At 39.1% G+C, this 20,562-nt stretch overlaps 1 protein-coding gene across 6 annotated transcripts; it reads right to left on the bottom strand.

Annotated features, from left to right (window-relative positions):
• Nucleotides 1-695: 695 nt before the first annotated feature.
• LOC147530939 (Pentatricopeptide repeat (PPR) superfamily protein) lies at nt 696-7,102 on the bottom strand. 6 transcript variants are annotated; one of them, XR_015227991.1, is made up of 4 exons: nt 6,377-7,102; nt 3,997-6,194; nt 2,410-3,783; nt 696-2,238 (listed from the first exon to the last, which is right to left on the bottom strand). XR_015227991.1 is itself a non-coding variant. In XM_086649464.1 (2 exons), exons 1-2 carry the CDS (start codon nt 6,521-6,523, stop codon nt 4,113-4,115), a joined length of 2,229 nt encoding a protein of 742 aa, XP_086505590.1. In that variant the 5' UTR covers nt 6,524-7,102; the 3' UTR covers nt 3,879-4,112. The 6 variants fall into 6 exon arrangements, 1 of the variants encoding a protein (XP_086505590.1); XR_015227992.1 differs by having other exon boundaries at nt 696-1,104; nt 3,675-3,783; XR_015227990.1 differs by having other exon boundaries at nt 696-1,084; nt 3,675-3,783.
• Nucleotides 7,103-20,562: the final 13,460 nt, after the last annotated feature.

The following is a 20,562-nucleotide window of genomic DNA, read 5'->3' as shown; positions in this document are numbered from 1 at the left end:
TTGTGCCAGAGTGAAGAACCAGATTTACAGCAAGATACGTAGTACTTGAGTTGTAATAGAGAACAATGGAGGATGATGATAGAGGAAATCCAAGCTCATTCATGAAGTTAGTGAGCCACATAAGTTCAGAAGCTTTAAGATCCAAAGCCTGGTATTCAACTTCAGTGGATGACCGTTCAACTGTGGGCTGGGTTTTGCGAGCCCAAGGGATGAGGTTAGGGCCAAAAAATATGCATGACCTAGAAGTAGATCGCTTGGTGATTGGGAGAGCCGGACGAATCAGCATTGGAGAACCCAGTCAGAGTAAGAGAGGAGGCACACCGGAAACAGAGGTCGTTCTGGACAATCCCCTTAGGGAATAGGAGTATCTATTTTGCAGCAATGAGATGAATGTTGGTGGGTTTGGACATAAACTCTAACAGTTAATTAATGGAGTAAACCTATATAAAGTCTGGTTAGGGTCAAATATTTCAAAGTCCCCAACAGAATTCTGAAAATTTGGGGATTTGGTAGAGGATCACCATAATTAACAGAGGTATGAGCCAGAGATGACTGGTATAGTCACTCACCAGTTTAGCATCCAAAAGACCAGGCCGTTCTTACATATCAAGAGTGTATTTATTCTGTGTCTGACCAAGTGTAGGAAACGAATTTTTCCATTTTCAGACAATAACCTCATCCATCCAAATCAGACGTTTCAAACTGAATTTTTAATTTGCAATTAGGGTTTGCAGATAAAAAGAAGATAAACCAGCAAGTATAATGTTGTCAACATCTAATAGTATAATGAGGACACCTTTATGTATTTGCCTGAAAAACATTAAGGGACCAAAGACCAGTTGAAGAATCCCAGGAGTGACTAGGCTAGAGCTAACTCTGTGATGCCATGCCCGATGGGCTTGCTCGAGGCTATAGAGAGTCTAGTTCAGTTACAGTAACCGCGAACCATTTGGAGTCAACAAGAGTCATATTAGGGCTTCTTGGAACCAATGTCCAGGTGTTGTTCTCGTGAAGTGCTTGCATTTTCTTATTCATGGCTTCAACCCTGGAGGATGCTTGGCCGGTTCATCCAAGAGTGAATTGCCTGCAAGAGAGAGAAAATGACTAGACAAAGAGTGAGATACGGTTAGGTAAATATTTGGTTTTCCTATGCATCTATATTAAGCACTCGTCGGATGTGTAGATGTGGTTGGATAGGTTTAGGAGGTATGGGAGATAATGCGCCGAAGTTGCAAGCGGCAGATAGGAAGGAAGGTGGAGCAGATGGAGGACAGATGCAGAGAATTTTAAGAGGGCAGAGGAGCATAGTGGACTGAAGACTGAAAAAGGTGCAGGAGCATAGTGGGATAGTTGCGGGACAATAAAACAAGGGGGAGAAGGAACAGGTAGGACCACACCACAACAAATGGATTAATTGGTGCGAAGGTTGCAGTGTTGCACACTGACGGTGGGGGGAGGGCACGTGGTGAAGTGTTACATCGACGTTGAAGATGAAGATTAAAACAAAAAGAGTAACTCGTCAAAAATCACATGGGGAGAGAACAAAATCCAACAAGAAGATCCATCCAAGCATCGATATCCTTTATGATTTGGGTTGTAATGAAGAAAGATGCAGGGTCTTGTCTTAGGATCCAATTTGGAGGAATTGTAGGAAACCAAAAGAGGAGAACACCTACAACAAAAGGCGCAAAGAACGGAACAGTCTGGTTTGGAGTTAAATCAGGGAGAGAGAACTTCAGTGGGGAGTCGATTAATTGTATAGATTGCGCATTGGAAGGCATCAGACCAAGAAGAAGCTTGACGAGGGAGATAAGGAAGGTTTTGACAAGATGGCGTATTTTAGGCTCCGCAACACCATTCTATTGAGGCATATGGAGGGGAAGATCGGCGGTGAATCATGCCGTATTCCGAGAGGAAGTTGGAAAAGTCAGAACTCATAATCACTATCAGCACCAGTATGGAGAATTCTAATGTGTTAAGAAAACTATTTTTCAACCATTAATTTAAAATTTCGAAAATGAAATTTAATTTTAGATTTGTTTATCAGAAAATAAGCCGGGTAAACCTCATAAAGTCATCAATTAGAAGTAATGTAAAATGATGACCAGAGTCGGGAGTAACAGGCGAGGGAACTCATAAATCAGAGTGGATTATCTCATTTGGGGCAGACGACGAATGTAAAATATCATAAAAGGCGAAAGAGGCTGTCAGTATTTGTTCCGGTGAGAAGGATCTTCCCTGTGCCTTAACAACAAAACCAGATCGATGAAAAATTTCAAGAGAATGAAAGTCATGGAGTAACCTAGAAACGAAGATTAAATTCTTCTTAAAAGCAGGTACAACTATGACGCATTTAAGATTTAATTCTGGAAAAAGTAAAACAGTGTTACCAATTGCAGAGGAGTACACTTTTGACCATTACATGCTCCGGTATGGGTGCATCAGAGCGAGATGCACTGGAAGAGACATCGGAGACAATGTGATTCGTGGCACCGGAGTCGATAGACCAATTGAGGTCGTGATTCAAATTTATAAGGCCAAGAGAAGCAAAAAGACTGGGAGATGGTGAAAAAAACTTGGCTAAGAATTGAATTTGAATTAGCTCGAGGCGACATTCATGAGAGAGAAAATGAGAATGAAGTTCGTCCAATGTCAAGGGAAGGAGGGCAGACTGGTCACTGGCGTAACAAACACCTGATACTCGGATCCTAAACTTGAAAGATAACAAAAACAAACCCATTATTAGCAACGAGATCACCAATGGTTGCCAAGGAACCAGAAAAGGTTTTCACACGGAGAATATAATCAGAAATAGAAAGGTAGCCTTAGCGAGAAGTTCAAAGCTTGAGAGTCATCAAGCGAGCCGATTTGACGTAGGAACAGTTCTTTTTGAGGGACTCCCATACAGAATAAGAAGAGGTAAGACCCGCCATTTGAGTTAGGACAAACTCTGTAAGAGTAGCATTAATTCATGGGAGGAGCATTTGATCACCCTGTACCGCTAGGCTTAATGAGGGTTTGGAAGAGAAGATGAAGAAGATTTAGTGGTGAGGGCAAGAAACTGGGGAGGTGGGGGAAGATTTTCATCAGCAAATTTAAATAGGTCATCAGAGTGAAGGATGAAGAAATTGACTATGCTAGAGAAGGTACTTGTTCTCATCGTGCCATGAGGGAGAAGGAATGAACTATTGGGGAAGATGGACAGAGTGGTTAATCAGCCATGAGGAGGGTTAGACAAAACTCTTGAGGAAGTCGAAGACAACACAGTAAAACAGAGAAAAGACGGAAAACAAAGAAGATGAAGAGAAACACACATAGCACTGAAAGCAGAAAAAAAATTAACGGCAACTCTTGATACAAATTGTAAGGTATTGGATTTTTATTTATAGAAACAAATGAGTGACTACGATTGCAAGAGTGATCTCATATAAAGCACAACGTTAAGAGCTATACACTAACAAATACGACCAGGGATGACATACTTAACAATATGCTTCTTACTAAATGCCTTATGGTTCACTAACACGAAATACAGTTGATGAATAATAAATGTATAAACAGGTAATACAAATTGGACAACATGAGCAAGGGGTTAGTGTAAGGAGAGCAGATGCCATTTCAGAGTCCGATTCCAATATGAATAAAAAATAAGCCAAAAGAAGACAAGAATATACCGAGGATATGAAATGGTAGTGCATCCAGCAAAATAGCTATTCTTGACTAGTGGCTTGACTGGTATCTTTCAAACTTTAGAAGCACATCATAAATTTGATTTGATGTGGCCTACGAAAATGACAGTTTCCAGTGTTAGGATAAGAAAAAATGTTGAGGGTGAGTTTTATGCACCACTATTGTTTTAACTTCCTTCTTGTCACCCATTTTTACCATCAGAAATCAATAATTCTATCTATACCCACAAACTACGAGTACAATCAGCTAAGCGACTATGCCTGCAAAATATGAGGAAGCGAAAAGCCCATGGGCTGGGATAGTTACCTGAGATAGATATTGAATGAGCTTCCAATTAGACATGATTGGTGTATTAAACTTACCATAGCCCTCTTTACTATCACTAGTAAGTGGTTGTTTCCATAGCATGAGATTGAATTTTCTCAGTCAACCACTTGAATGAAATTGGAGACAAGTATTTTCCATGTTCTCGCATTAGGAGTGATCCCATTACCAACCCCTCTATGTAAAAGCAAGTTCGCGTCATCAAACATTCTTGCCTTGCAATACCAACTAATTAGAGTGTTATAAGTGACAGTGTCAGGTGATATCCCTTCTACTTGTAAATTATCCAAAAGGTTCATGGCCTCTCGAAAACACCCCATCTTGCATAGACCATTTATGAGACTATTATAGGTGACTATATCTGGTGATAAACCTTGGTTTGTCATATCCCTTAAAAGCTCAAGTGCATTTTGTACTCTCCCTGTTCTACACAGACCATTGATCAAAATGTTGCAAGAAACATTATTAGGAGAAACCCCGGTTTTCGTCATCTCCTCATACAACCCCAAGGCCTTCTCAACAGCTCCTTCTTTGCAAAGTTCTTTTATTAGTCCGTTGTATGTAATAACATCAAGAGGGCACCCATGGGAAACCATTACCGTCACAAGATTGTGTGCTATCGCTAGCTCCCCCTTCCTAAGGAATGCATGGATCAATGTATTATAAGTTACATTGTTGGCGATTATACCTTTTACCAACATATCTTGATAAACAGCTAATGCCTCGTCCATCTCATCCACCTTGCACAACCCATAAATTAGAGAATTAAATGTGAATATATCAGCTTTACAACCTTCACTTGACATCTTATGAAACATCCCCATAGCTTCATGATGCTTCCCAATTTTGGTGAGTGCACATATGAGACAGTTATAAATAACAGTATTAAGACGAAATCCCTTAGCTGTCATTTCATCTAAAATGTTACTAGCTTCCTTTAGTCGATTTTCCTTGCAGAACCCATCTACCAATATTGTATAAGTCATAATATTCGGCTGGCAATCATTGGCAGCCATCTCAGAGAATAACTGTCGGGCAGAATCCAGACACCCTTCTCTGCATAGACCACGTATTAGGATGTTATACGTGAATAAGTCTGGACTGCATCCAACAGGGAGCATGATATCATACATAACAGACTTCGCTTCATGAAAACGTCCAATATTTACATACCCATTAATCAAGGTATTAAACAAGACAACATTTGGAGCACTTACTTTGCTTAACAGCATTCTGGCTTCATCAACTTGACCTTTTCTACATAGCCCATTCATCAAGAATCCGTAAGTCATAGAATTAGGAGTAAAACCACGGAGAAGCATCCTGTCAACTAGTTTTTGTGCTTCATGTATCCGTTTGAAGGTGCATAGACCATTCATAACATCATTGAAGGTTTCTATATCAGGAGTACAACCCATTAAAAACATCTCTTCTAAAAGTTTCACTGCATCATCGACCCTCTTTTCTTTTGAAAGAGCATGTATGAGAGTCTGATAAATTATTGAATCGGGCACACAGCCATGTTTCGTCATTTTCCTAAGAAGTGCACAAGCAGAATCCACCTTATTTATCGAACAAAAGGCTTTCATGACCACAGAAAAAGTAAAGACAGTTGGAGAAATGCCCTTCTTCAACATTTCGTAGAACACATTAGGCGCATCTTTAGAACAGTTTCCAGCTACAAGTATATCTAAAACTACATTATAAGATTTGAAAGTGGGTTCACAACCAAAGAGCTCCTTCATCTCTTTAAGAACCCCAAATGCTTGCCCAGGTAAACTGGCTTTCCCATACCACTTCATAATCGAAATAAACAGATCTTCTTTAATAACTATATCTTCTTCTTTCATCTTCCACAACAATCTATCTACAATTTGGAATTGCCCAATCTTACCAAGCTTGTTAATTAGCACAGAATATACATCATAAGAGTGAGAATAACCGTCTTGGGTACCCGCCCATTCGAATATCTCCATCGACGTAGGGACATCAAGAGGGAGTTCAAGAATTTTACAAAGCTGAAGTGGAGTTATCAGGTAAAGCGTTTTTCTTAGTTCTTCAATGTCAAAGGGTTTGAGTAGCTTCTCCCATTCATTCTCACCCTCTAATTTACCATTGCCAAAACTAGTTTTACCATTTCTACTACAAGTGGATTCATTATCAATGACTGTGCAAACCATCTGCAATCACAGAGCATCATTTCTCAAAAGGCATTACTTTCTACAATATCTTGAGAAAGAGAGTTATATGGCTGGCTAGTATTGGAATTCAAAGTTATAATTTTTAAAATGAAAACCCTAATATATTTATACCAAAAGAAATAAACATAAAGAGCAAATATTGCATAAGGTGATGCCCTAACCTGACTTTTTATTGTAGGAAATTTAGGGTTTCTGTTGATGGAGCTTCTTAAGATACCTCTTTTAGTAAAATCAAAGAGAAGAAACTCTTCTTTTCTTGCAAATTTAGCCAATTCGTGGCATCTCTGACATAGCAGTGCAGTAGCCATTGGATAAATTACGGCAGAGATGAAAGATTAGCACATGAATGAAACCCTAGTTGCATGCATTTGAGGACGAAGAAGAGTGTAATGGGAGAGGATTCGTTGCGGCAGCATTGGGTTTCATGGTTGGTCGAATTGGTGTTGGCTTGGACGGACGTGGTTTTAGTGGCGGTGGTGGTGGTAGCGGGTTCTGTGAATCAGTGATGGTGGTGGTAATATGGAGAAATGAAGACGATGGATGGGTTTAATGGTGATGGTGGTGGTTCTGTGATTCAGTGGTGGTGGTGGTAGTGTGGAGAAATGAAGAAGAGGCTTATGTTTAATGGTGGTGGTGGGTTCAGTGGTGTTTAGTGGTGGTGGTGTGGACTGGTGTTTAGTGGTCGTGGTGTGTTTCGTGGTGTTTCTGTGGTGGTGGTGATGGTGATGGTGCGGAGAGAGGTCGAAAAGGGAGGTAATTCTGTATTTCAATATAATTAGTACAAACATATATGTATTGTACTTCTCATTTAAGAAGACGAGTAAAAGCCCGGGGAGAAGTGAATTAAGGGGAGGCGAAATAAGAGAAAGGACTCAAAATTTGTTTACTTTTTGTGGACGAATGACATATTATTCAAGTTTAATGAATCTTCTTATTTCTATGTTGTCAAAAAAAAAAAATATAATTAGTATAAACGTCCATCACTTTTTGGTGTAACGGTTGGACACCCTTCCTAAGATCATGAAGTCGTGGAATCGAATCTCGGTAGAAGCAGATGCCATCAAGATTTATCCTATGTAATTTAGGTATGAATAATGTAATAATTTGTCGGGCTTTAGGCCTCTTTGTTGTCGGGCTTCAGGCCTCTTTTTTTTTTTTTTTTTTTTTAAAGGGAAACAATTTTAATTAATCAATTATATAAAACGCAATGTTTTTTGCTGACTGGGACAAACCAAAAGATAAATCTAACCGTCTGTTGTGTTTTTTCTCAGACATTAGCCATTAGATCTCTTACCTACCTAAAAAAAAATACAATTTGTTCACCCACTCACTAAATCTATTATACAAACCCATGATAAATTTTAACCGTTCAATTCCCACAGTTAAATCTCAACCCTTAATTCTTATCTCAAATTATAACCACCATCATAAAATTAATGGCAGATTAATTTTATGGTAATGGCTATTTTCACAATTTATTATCTCCATAACTTTTTCAAAATTAATTGTGTTTTAGGTTATGAAAACATAACCCTTAGATCTTAATCCCTAAAATCTCCTTAAATCTTAACCCTTGGTACCTCCCTCATAACCTCTCTATCCCCATAATTTTCCAAAAAATAATTGTCTTTCGGTTATAAAAGAAGAAGATTAATGAATTTTATCTCCCAATGCTTTCTCTATATATACTTTCCTCCTACAATCTTTATTTCTTACACTTTTATCTCCCTCTTTCTTACCAAATTTCTCATTTATTAGTAGAAGAAATATTTGGCGATGGTTCAACATTAGTTTTTCTTAGTTGATTTATTATTAGTTTTTCTTAATTTGTTAATGTTAAAACTAAAATTCGCTGAAGCTATCGAACCTACCTAGAAATTGATCCGATTATGAAGATTAATCGAAAAACTAAGTCAAAATCAAATATGCGAACAAAATTTAACGAGGTTCGGCTTTAAAGCCTATGTCCTCGGGCGAACAAGAAATCTTTATTGAAGGATAGATGAAGACGACTAACACAACCCGCAAGTTCGTCCCAAGATGGTACCGTATGGAATTAACCTTCTATACTAAATCTTCGACGACCGAGAAATTTAACACCGCTCAAAAACTATGAAAAATTTCTCTCACTCTTGCTCTCTCTCTAACTCTCTAAAGAAGAGTTGTTGTTGCTTGTGTTGGTGTGTTGTAATAGGCTCTCAAACCCCATATATATATATATATATATATATATATATATCCAAGGATTTCCAATTTTAAGTCCAATTTGAACTCAAAATTGGAGTCGGTCCAATTCCAGTGCCTTCACCAAACAGCCTCCAATTCCACCGGCTGCAATTTGAGATTCCACTCAAAATTGAGCAACTTCCAAATTGAATAGTTGCCAATTTTGAGTCCAAAAATTGGAAATCCAATTTTGTAGCAATTTCTATCCCACCGACTTTCACAATTCTCCACCTCGTACACAATTTGATATACTTCAAATTTTGGACGAACACCAGCTCTACTCCTTGTAAGATATATCTGCTTCTTGTAACTTCATCCGACTGCACCATATGACCATGGTTGCCTACGTACCCTTTTATAGGATCAAGCCTACCGTAGTTCTACCAACCCTTCAAATAAAGATTACCTTGCGCCATTACGCCCTTTCGGGCAACTTAACACGAGCCGATTTGTAGCAATTCCAGGCAATGTTGAAACTTGCTACATGTCACCACTTTAGTCAACATGTCCGCGGGATTCTCATCCGTGTGTACCTTCATGAGAGAAACATCACCTTCCTCTATGACATCTCGTATAAAGTGATACCTGACATCGATATGCTTAGTACGAGCATGATGTACCTGATTCTTTGCCAAATGGATTGCACTTTGACTATCACACCATACATCTACGCACTCCTGCTTAATCCCTAGATCATCCAGAAGACCCCACAACCCCAATGCTTCCTTCACACCCTCGGCCATAGCCATATACTCGGCCTCCGTAGTAGATAACGCAACTGTAGATTGTAACATCGATCGCCAACTAACTGGAGCACCATGTACCTTAAATACATAACCAGTAGTAGATCGTCTTCTATCTAGATCGCGCAGCATAATCTGAGTCAACATAACCGCTTACCTGACATGTGTCTCCACCAAAGCACAAACCCGTATCAGTAGTACCCTTCAAGTACCTCAAGACCCACTTCACAGCTTCCCAATGTGTCTTCCCCGGGTTTGCCATAAACCTACTAACCACACTGACCGCTTGTCAAATATCTGGACGAGTACACACCATAGCGTACATCAAACTGCCAACTGCACTAGCATACGGTACACGATCCATATGATCCTTCTCCACCATAGTAGTGGGAGATTGTCTTCCCGAGAGCCTGAAGTGTGGTGCCAAAGGTGTTGACACCGCCTTCGCATCCTGCATCCCGAACCGAGAAACTACTCGTTCGATGTAACCTTTCTGCTTCAAGTACAGTTTCTTACTTGACCGTTCTCTTTTAATCTCCATTCCCAGTATCTTCTTTGCAGCGCCCATGTCTTTCATCTCAAACTCTTGACTGAGTTGAGATTTCAACTTATCTATCTCCACCATGCTTCGAGAAGCAATAAGCATGTCATCCACATACAAAAGGAGATAAATAAAGTCACCTTCGCAAAGTTTCTTGATGTATACACAACAATCATAGTCACTTCTGCGAAAACCATGCTTTAGCATGAAAAAATCAAATCGTTTGTACCATTGGCGAGGGGATTGTTTCAATCCGTAAAGAGACTTCCTCAAACGACATACTTGATTTTCTTTAGGGTTATTTCCCTAATGGCCCCATACTTTGTGACCAGCTTCCCGCCTGGCCCCCTACTTTACAAGAAATACCCATATGGCCCCCTTCCGTTATAACACCGTCAGTCTCTCTCCTCCATCATGTTTTCTCTCTCTGCCAACTCACGCCACATCATCTGTTACGCCACCTCATCACCTTCTCCGGCAGAGGTCGCCGGCCGGCCAATTTCCGGCAGGCAACCTTCAATTTTTTTTTCTCTCTCTAAAAAAATTTTTTTTTTTTTTTTTAATTTCTTCTCACATCTCTCTCTCTCTAAACTCCGGCGAAGGAGGTTTCCCTTCGCCGGAGCTGTTCGTGATGAACAGACCTCTGCCGGAAATTTGACCGGCCGGCGACCTCTACCGGAGAAGGTGATGAGGTGGCGTAACAGATGATGTGGCGTGAGTTGGCAGAGAGAGAAAACATGATGGAGGAGAGAGAGTGACGGTGTTATAACGGAAGGGGGCCATATGGGTATTTCTTGTAAAGTAGGGGGCCAGGCGGGAAGCTGGTCATAAAGTAAGGGGCCATTAGGGAAATAACCCTTTTCTTTACCCTCAACCTTGTATCCCTCAGGTTGAGCCATATAAATTTCTTCTTCCAAATCTCCGTGCAAGAAGGCGGTTTTAACATCGAGTTGTTCCAGCTCAAAATCACTGTGAGCAACAATACTCAATAGCACCCGAATAGAAGTATGTTTCACGACTGGTGAGAAAATCTCATTGTAGTCGACCCCTTCTTTCTGTGCATAACCCTTGGCCACTAGTCTTGCCTTATACCTTGTACCCTTGATCTCGGAAGAATCCTCTTTCTTCTTGTACACCCATTTACAACCAATAACAGACTTACCTTTGGGCAATGGGACAACCTCCCATGTCTTGTTCTTGTGAAGAGACTTCATCTCTTCTTGTATAGCAACCAACCAACTCTCTCTTTCCTCCGCGGTAATAGCTTGTTTGAAGGTGACCGGCTCGTCGTCTTCCACCGAGAGTGCATATTCAACAAGATTTGCCTGCCCATAATGCCTAAGAGGTTTGTCTGACCCTAACCTCTGTACCGGCTTATATAACCGTTTCGGCCTAGTGTGTACCGAAACATCCTGCTGTTGTTGTTGTAAAACTTGTGTACCTTCCCCTTGAACCTCCTCATGATCGGGTTCATCAATTTCCTCATCTTGAGTATTATCCTGATGCTCCACCTGATCATGATTCCTAGAAACCCGTTGGTCTTCAGCTTCTACTTCCACTACTTGAGCTTTAGTAGACCCAACATCACCACAACTAGGCACTGTAGCTTTCGCCATAGCTACAATAGATGACTCATCAAACACCACATCTCTGCTGATTACAAACTTCTTGTCTTCCATACACCATAGCCGGTAACCCTTGACTCCTGTAGCATATCCTAAGAAAATTGCCTTCTTTGCTCTATTGTCAAGTTTGTTGCCTTTAACATGGTAATAGGTCGTACAACCGAAAACCTTAAGTCTCTCGTAATTTGCATGTTCACCTGACCACACCTCGTAAGGTATGCCGCCATCTAAAGAAGAACGTGGAGACCTGTTCACAATATAACAAGCTGTAGCAACAGATTCTGCCCACCATTCTACGCCTAATCCCGAATTGGAGCGCATACATCTAGCCTTCTCAAGTAGTGTACGGTTCAATCTCTCTGCGACTCCATTCTGTTGAGGTGTGTTTACTACTGTCCAGTGCCTCACAATGCCTTCCTGATTACAAAACTCCTTGAATGCCCCATCCGTGTACTCGGTCCCATTATCCGATCTTAACGTCTTCAGCTTTCGACCAGTTTTGTTCTCAACCATTGCTTTCCACACCAGAAATGTGTTGAATACCTCATTCTTATGCTTCAGAAAATAAAGCCACACAAATCTCGAATGATCATCAACGAATGTAACAAAGTACCTGGAACCACCCTTGGAAGGTAACTTTGCTGGTCCCCAGACATCGGTATGTACGTAGTCTAATACCTCTTTGCTCCTGTGCTTGCTTGATGAGAACGTCACCCTGTGTGCCTTCCCGAACACACAATGCTCACAAAATTCCATGCAAGGCTTCTTCATGTCCTTCAACAAGCCTTTCCCGCACATCAAAGATAGACCCTTTTCCGACATATGCCCAAGGCGCATATGCCAAAGCCTCGTACAAGCCGTTGGATCCCTTCCATTGATTCCTACTGCTACATCTCCTGTAATTGTTGTCCCCAAAAGTTTGTATAAATTACAGTAACAAGTACCTCTCATTACTACCAAAGAACCCTTAACTACTTTTATGGAGCCATTCTCTATAATTATCTTACAGCCGCTCCGCTCCAACACACCAAGGGAAATTAGATTTTTCCGCAAATCGGGTATGTGTCTTACGTCCGTCAATGTTCTCACCACTCCATCGTGCATCTTGATCCGTATTGTTCCGAGTCCCACAGTTTTACATATACTATCACCACCCAGTATAACTGTACCACCATCTATACTCCTATAGGTAGTAAACCACTCCCTATTTGGACACATATGGTGTGACGCCCCTGAATCAAGCATCCACTTATCGGAGATCTTCTCAGAACCTCTGCCACCGAGAAACATTCGTCAGGGTCTTCTGACACATATCCCGCCTCTTGCATCTCTTGTTTCCCCTTGTAGCCTTCATTCTTTTGCTTCAACTTTCTCTTTGGACAAGCTGCTTTAAAGTGGCCAAGCTCACCACAACTAAAGCACGTTTTCTTGAAAGAGCCTCTAGATTTGGATCTAGATTTCCCGCCCTTTCCCTTTCCCCTTTCATTACTCTTCCCCCTCGTTACAAACAACCCTTGTGCTTGATCCTTGTCTACTCCACCCGACGCCATACTGTTAGTAGCAACCTTACGAAGGTCATCCGCTAATAAAGAATTTCTCGTCTCTTCCATGCTTAGACTATCACCAACAAGCATCAAAGTTTGAACAAGGTTCTCATAGGATTTAGGTAATGAAAGTAACAATATGAGGGCTTGGTCCTCATCCTCAACCTTAACATCAATATCCTTTAAATCTGAGATAATCCTGTCAAACCTATTCACATATTCCTGAATAGAAGAACCCTCTTCCATTCTACATGTGAATAATTTGGATTTTAAGTAGACCCGATTCGTTAAAGTTTTCGTCATGAAACTGCTTTCTAGCTTTAACCACACACCCGCCGCCGTTGTTTCTTCGTCTACTAGGAACGCCACGTCCCTCTCAAGACACAACATAATGGTAGCCCGTGCTTCGAGATCTAACTCTTCCCAATCCTCATCTGACATATCTCCTGGTTTCTTTCCCGTCAACGTCTTGTGTAATTTCTGCGAGATTAACAGATTCTTCATCTGCATCCGCCAATAAGAAAAATCGTTTTTCCCATTGAACTTCTCTATCTCATATTTCCCTGCTTTGACCGTACCACTTCTCGATCCCATCTTCTTATTCGTTCAATCTCAACAAGGCTCTGGTACCAATTGTTAAAACTAAAATTCGCGGAAGCTATCGAACCTACCTAGAAATTGATCCGATTATGAAGATTAATCGAAAAACTAAGTCAAAATCAAATATGCGAACAAAATTTAATGAGGTTCGGCTTTAAAGCCTATGTCCTCGGGCGAACAAGAAATCTTTATTGAAGGATAGATGAAGACGACTAACACAACCCGCAAGTTCGTCCCAAGATGGTACCGTATAGAATTAACCTTCTATACTAAATCTTCGACGACCGAGAAATTTAACACCGCTCAAAAACTATGAAAAATTTCTCTCACTCTTGCTCTCTCTCTAGCTCTCTAAAGAAGAGTTGTTGTTGCTTGTGTTGGTGTGTTGTAATAGGCTCTCAAACCCCATATATATATATATATATATCCAAGGATTTCCAATTTTGAGTCCAATTTGGACTCAAAATTGGAGTCGGTCCAATTCCACCGCCTTCACCAAACAGCCTCCAATTCTACCGGCTGCAATTTGAGATTCCACTCAAAATTGAGCAACTTCCAAAATTGAATAGTTGCCAATTTTGAGTCCAAAAATTGGAAATCCAATTTTGTAGCAATTTCTATCCCACCGACTTTCACAGTTAATACGTAATTAGTAATGTATGATTAATACATAAAATTCAGTATATATAGATCTTTTATTAATATTGTGTATTCTCCATAAGTTTACTGAAATATTTAATTGGAAATACAATTGTTGTATGGTAAATATCATTCTCTCTACATGTATCTCTTTCTCTATCGATCTACTTTATTTTCGCTTTCTATGTTAATCTTTCTAAAGTGAAGAATTAATTTTTTTTATTGAAGTTTTGATTTTCAATCTTTTTGTATCGTTTCTACTAGATTTGAAAAACATCTATTTGGAAGAGTTAGTTGTTATTCTTTATCTGATTTTACAATTTAAATCTATTATCTTTTTTACTTTTCAAAAAAAAATTGAGATGAGTAAGAGTCAATTAGGGTGGTAGTCTTATAATTTTTTAACAAGACTTCACAAATTATGTAAACTATATATATATATATATATATATATATATATATATATATATATATATATATATATATCTTTGCCGGTAATTGTTTAACAGGATTTTTTTTGTTATAAACTTTCTCTTGATTTCTTCTTTAGATTTCAATAAAAATGAATTGTTTATCAATTCTTTTGAACAATTCGAATTACCTCTTATAAAAGTCAAATGAATTTTTACCTTCATTATACGACCTCAAAACTTCTGTGAATTTTTATGCTGCTTCCAAAACTAATTATCGATTTCAGACTTTTTTGAATTAAACACTATTAACTTATTTTTAATTTTTAATTTATGATCTTATGTTCGCCAATGTTCTTTTGTGTCTTATTGTTTGTAAATGTGATGTACTTCGTATTCATAGGTCGAAAATCATTGACTTTCTATGATTTGCAAGACACATTTGTCCGTGCCCTATGGGCACGGGTTATAACTAGTAAGTGATAAAATCACATTGTTTACATGGATAATTCTAAAGATCGGACTAGACACAGACACAATGATCCTAAAGATCGAGAAAAGAGACCCTAAAGGTCGACAAAGAGAACCTAAAGATCGTGAAAAGAGACCCTAAAGGTCTGACAAAAATGCAATAATAATACAAAGTAATTAAATATATTAAGAACTTTATCTTCTTGAGCGAGGATAAATCCGTCTTTCTTTTCTTCTCATCTTCATGTAAAATCAGATTCGTTGTATGATTTCCTCTTTCTTTTCGTACTGTAAGACATCTTCGATTTGATGAAATTGAAGAAGAAGCCCATAAGGAACGAAGAACCATCGTCATACCATTTGTCTCTTTTCCCCTGAAAAAAGATGAAGAAAAACAAAAGAAAAACTTTATTTATACTAAAAAATAGGAATTCTCCTTCAAAAGTGAAGGAGATTCCGGCCCTACGGCCAGAAAACAACGATGATACTCTGTGAAACTCTCAAAAAAACGGTTTTAGATGCAGAGAAAAAAAAGGAGGAAGTTAGAGAGGAGAGAGAAACGATTTTTAGTAATTGCTTCAGGCCTCTTCTGTCTCAGTTAAATTGGGCGGTTATCGTGCTCATTACATCTCCATGATGCAACAATGCCTTGTAACGACTAACGTAGACCGTAGTCAAATTCTCAAAAAAGATAAATATATAATTAGTATAATAAATTTGGCCACTATTCAGTGGTGGCGGGGATTTCACGGTAATGGTGGCAGTGGTCTTCTTGGCCGGGGGCACTTTTGGTCGTAGTTATATTATTCAGTGGTGGAGGGGTCTTTTCATTCTCGATCTTCAGGATCTTTTTTTTTTGTCGACCTTTAGAGTCTTTTCTTTAAGTCAGTGTCGTGTTAATTCTTTTTTCCTTCATGAGGCACTTTACATTCGAAGGTTTCGTGTAAAACTTTACTTATGTCACTCTCATGTAGTTCTCAGAAGAATAAGAATTATCATACCATGTAATATTGTGGATCGATTTTACAATGAATGTAATTGTGGTTTTAATCATAAAAATAATAAGTTCGAACTTTCAAAATCTTGTCAAACATCATTCTTATCATTTTTAACTCTCATTTTAAACAAAATTATAATTCATTCAACTTTGGTTATTAAAGTATAAATAATGTAGTTAGACTTTAGGCCATTGTTTAGTTGAGTTATAGACTCGTGTTTGTAAGAGTTTTAATTAGGCGGTCATCGTGATTACTACATCTTTAATGTATCAATGTCATTCTAATGATTATCGTGCATATCGTAGTCAATTTCCAAAAACAAACCGACTATAAATAGAAACTAATACGACATTAGACTAAAACTACGACATTTTATTAAAACTACACAGTGAGAGTACTTCGTTAATACGGAGGTAAATCTTCGCCTCCATAACCCTCTCTTCACCCACCAATGAGACACCTTCATCTCCACCTCCAAACTCAGCACCACTTATTCGACTATTTCGTTTGTTTAAAAGTATTTCTTCTTGTCCTCCTCGAAAGTATTCATGTCGTTCTAGTGGGTGCAATAAGTTGTTCACTTGAGATCTAACGGTATCCCAATGACTCCGAAAAATACGGAGGACGCCAAATCTATACTTAGCGGAGATAATAAATCATCATATATCGATTACGTGTTATGAACAAGGGTACAAATAAGAATATTGATGGTAGATTATTTCGAATACTTTAGCATGAGTACCCAATAAATTATGATGTTTAATTTTCATATTAATTATAATTTAATTAAGTAACTTTATTAGATTTTGGGACCAAACTTAAAATAAATCCAAAAAACCAAAAGCAAACTAAAAAAGAACTGATGATCCGAAAATGGTCATCAGTTGACTATGGTCAATAAATAAGAAAAAAAACCAAAAGTTCAACTGATCAACCTGTGTTAAGTCACCAGGGAGGTTGAGTTTGAAAGAGGTCTACCACTAAAGTCAGAATCAAAGGGTCGGTATGATTATCCTAGGCGCCCAAGACCAGCTTTTGTTCAAATACAACCCAGTCTGTCGTGAGATTTCAGAGAAGACAAGGGGGTCTGCGTAGAGATTGCTAAGATCCCTCTCGAAAAAAATCCACCTAGGAGGAAGGAGCGTGAAAAAGATCGACGACCTCAAGAGCAAGATCGTTACAAGAGAATTAAGGCAGGTTACAACTTCTACACTCTTCTAAACAAGAAGAGAGGGGAAATTATGCAGATAATGATGCAGGACGAAAAAGTTCAGTTGCCGAAAACGAATCCCGACAGAAGGGTTTTCGGACCCAAAGATATGAATGCATGGTGTGTCTTTTGAAGGAGTTGAAGGATATGTCCTTCGATCAATATGGCAATGCGAGCAATATGTCGGCTAGGACAATTGATGAAGAAAATCATCAAGTCTGATTGACTTAGGAGTCGTAGTGTTTAGCTAGAAACCAACTAGGATCGTCGAATTACGAAGTAATTCGCGGCTAACTTCGATCGGATCCTACATCGGGTTACACATAAGAATGGGTATTTAATCGGATGATATGACTAGTGGGAGTGTGATATAACATTGGGAATGTCCCATAAACATATCTCACAGGCCTAAATAGAATTTGGGCAAAAGATAGCAAAAAGGCCTGAAATAAGGGTTTTGATGTCTAGGCCGGTTCGGGTACTTCCGTGACTCGGATTGGACTGAATTTTGGAGGGTGAGTTTCTGACATACCCAGTAGTATGCACCCAAAATTTCGTGATGTTTGGAAACCTCCTCTTTAGGGAATTGAGAAAATATCATTAATTGCTATTTTCGACTATTTCCCTAAATCTTATTCTAAAGGGTGTTTTAGGAAACCTTTGAGGAGGTGTATTCTCATTAGGGTTCTATATAAACACTCTTAGGGCAGAGAATAAGGTGTGGAATTTCTCTCTAAGCTTTCTTACTCTACCACATCAAGTAGAGAGGAGAAAGTGAGCTAATTCCCAAGCTATCTTCTAGTCAAGCACGAAGGTCTTCTTATTATCAAACCACCATTGGAGTGCTAGCGAGCTTTCAAGGAGGGAGATTAAATACATCGTTCGGTGTCCCAAGTAGAGAAGCTACGTTTGAAGCTCTTGGTCTTCTTTAATCTATTCAACTAGCTCGAGGGAAATATCGATTAAGGTAATCTACTATCTTCCTATTAGTTAATTACTAGTTTTGCATGATGATCTTGGGAATACTAGTGTTAGACATTAGATGTCGTTCTCCGCTATAAACATTAGTATAAGGGTATAATTCCCTTCAGTGGCGTCAGAGCCTCTTGCAATTAACTAGTTTTTGCTAAGAATCGAACTAATTGATATTTGATATGCTTCATAGTTTGATAGATCGAGTTTATAAAAGTAATTTAAAAGTGTTTTAAATGTACTTCAAACTCATAATTTGATTACAATGAATATGATTCAACTAGTTTTTCAAATTAAAAATCAAAATTGATGATTGAAAGTGTTTCAAAACATTGAATTTCATTGATTTTGAATTGGTTTTCAAAATTGTTCTTGAAAAAGTTTCAAGAACCTAGAATTTTGATCCAAAATTGGTTGATTAAAAGAATTGTTTTTGAGTTTTAGGAAACTCCCCAAAAAACAAAAATTTGGAATTTTAGAAGTATTCTAAAAAGAATTGTTTTTGAGTTTTAAGAAACTCACAAAAACAAAGTTTGGAAATTTTAAAAGTTTATAAAAGTTTTGAGAAATTTTAGAAGTGTTCGTAAAGGGATTTCAAAATTTAGAAAGAGTTTAAAATATGGAAAATAGCAAATAGAGATTTGAAAAAAAAAAAAAAAAAAAAAAAATTGGAAACTCTTGTGTCCGGCCAGGAAGCTGCTGGACGCGTCCAGAGCAGCTGCTGAGACGCGTCCAGCAGCTGCAACCAGATTGCTACTGGACGCGTCTAGGACGCGTCCAAAGCAGCTGAGACGCGTCTTGGAGACGCGACCACCAGCTGCGATGGAAGCATCTGGACACGTCTTAGAGACGCGTCCAGGTCGCGTCTAGGACGCGACTAGAAGCTGCACTGGTAGCTTCCTGGACGCGTCTAGGACGCGTCCAGAGCTCCAGACCAGACGCGTCTGGGAGGTTCAGGGTGTCTCGGACTAGGTCCGAGACACCTAGTGCTGGTCCGGTCCAGCACCAGACGCGTCTAAGAGCATCTGGTACATGGACTAGCGTCCTGGCTCCAGGCAGGACGAGACTAGGCCTCGGCCAGGACATGCCAGCCCTATGGGCCGTGCTATGTCCGGACCTTGTCCGGGCCCTTTTGTGGGCTTGGCCCGAGACTTGTCTAGGACTTGTCCCGAGCTTTTTCGAGGCTTTTCGGACCACGAAAGGGACCATCATTGGGAGTTTTTGCCAAATTTTCTTCTGATTCCAACCAAATAATTTCAAAATTAATCTGGGCCATCCAGAAGGCCAAAACGAATTTCTCTTTAAATTGATTTATGAAATCATTAGAACCAATATTTTTTCCGAAATTGACCCGGGCTTTCAAAACCCGAAACGGAGTTTTTCTTGAAGTTGATTTTAGAAATCATAAAAGATAAAACCGGAACGCACCATTAGTCGAATTCTTCGAATTTAGACTTAAGGTCCGTAATGTGACATGTGATGTCGACAAAAGTGTCTCCCAAGATAATCATTCATATATAATTCTTAGCATATATTATATTAATGCATGTGATGTGAATGCGGGAAACTAGTATGGCCATAGATTTGTTTCTATATTCTTGTTTTAAGCACGGATGGGTGCATATTGGTAATTAATTTTAATTTCAAGTTTATATGATCTGCGAATCATTAAAGTCTTGTAATTAGAGTTTAGGGTCTATGAGTCCATTGAAGAAACTCAAGGAAGGAATCCAAAGGCGAGTGGGAGAAATCAATGGAGGTTCAACGATGGAGATCTAGACGAACCAAAAGGCGAAACAACAAGCAAACAAAAGGAGATTAGATTTTCTAGGTTAGGGGCCATACTAGGAACCATGTCTGCTTGATTTATTTTCTCGCACGCATTTACTTACTTATTTACGTTTTATGTCGTGTATGTTAGTTAGGTTAAATTGTTCACTATAACAAACGCCAGACTAGCGTAAAAGTCCTCAAAACGTAATCTTGAGAAGTCGCCTATCCAGATTAAGACACTCGTTGCGCCCTTGTTCGAGAAAGGTGGGTCGGCCTTCGCAGAGTACCTCCTCTACCTTGGGACAATGCGAGTAGGTTTATAGAAGAGGCCCACACGTCTAAATGGTTCTACTCAACGAGATCAGCAAGAGAGTCTTGGATACTCGAGGCAAAAGGATAGATTAGTCATTCATTAATGAAATCTATCAACCAAGAGTCATAAGGTATGATCAGTGAAGTAGTTCACTCACCCGGAACGACAGAGTCAAAGGGCAGGGCCTTCGTCAGCTTTACTCCGAAGAACTGGGATCTTGGAATCACTTATTCAATCGGGGACGATTTTTATTGAATAATGTGGGAAAACTAAGTTTTTCAA

The sequence above is a fragment of the Eschscholzia californica genome, unplaced genomic scaffold, assembly GCF_041429995.1.
Source record: "Eschscholzia californica isolate CP2 unplaced genomic scaffold, dmEscCali1.0.p SCAF_6, whole genome shotgun sequence".
Classification (NCBI taxonomy): domain Eukaryota; kingdom Viridiplantae; phylum Streptophyta; class Magnoliopsida; order Ranunculales; family Papaveraceae; genus Eschscholzia; species Eschscholzia californica.
This window is presented reverse-complemented; position numbering and strand designations above follow the sequence as displayed.

Excerpts from the sequence above, each read along its gene's own strand:
- LOC147530939 (XM_086649464.1), bottom strand. The coding sequence starts at position 6,523 with ATGGCTACTGCACTGCTATGTCAGAGATGCCACGAATTGGCTAAATTT. Across the intron at positions 6,195-6,376 it reads TTCCTACAATAAAAAGTCAG|ATGGTTTGCACAGTCATTGA; the intron begins GTTAGGGCATCA and ends CTGTGATTGCAG.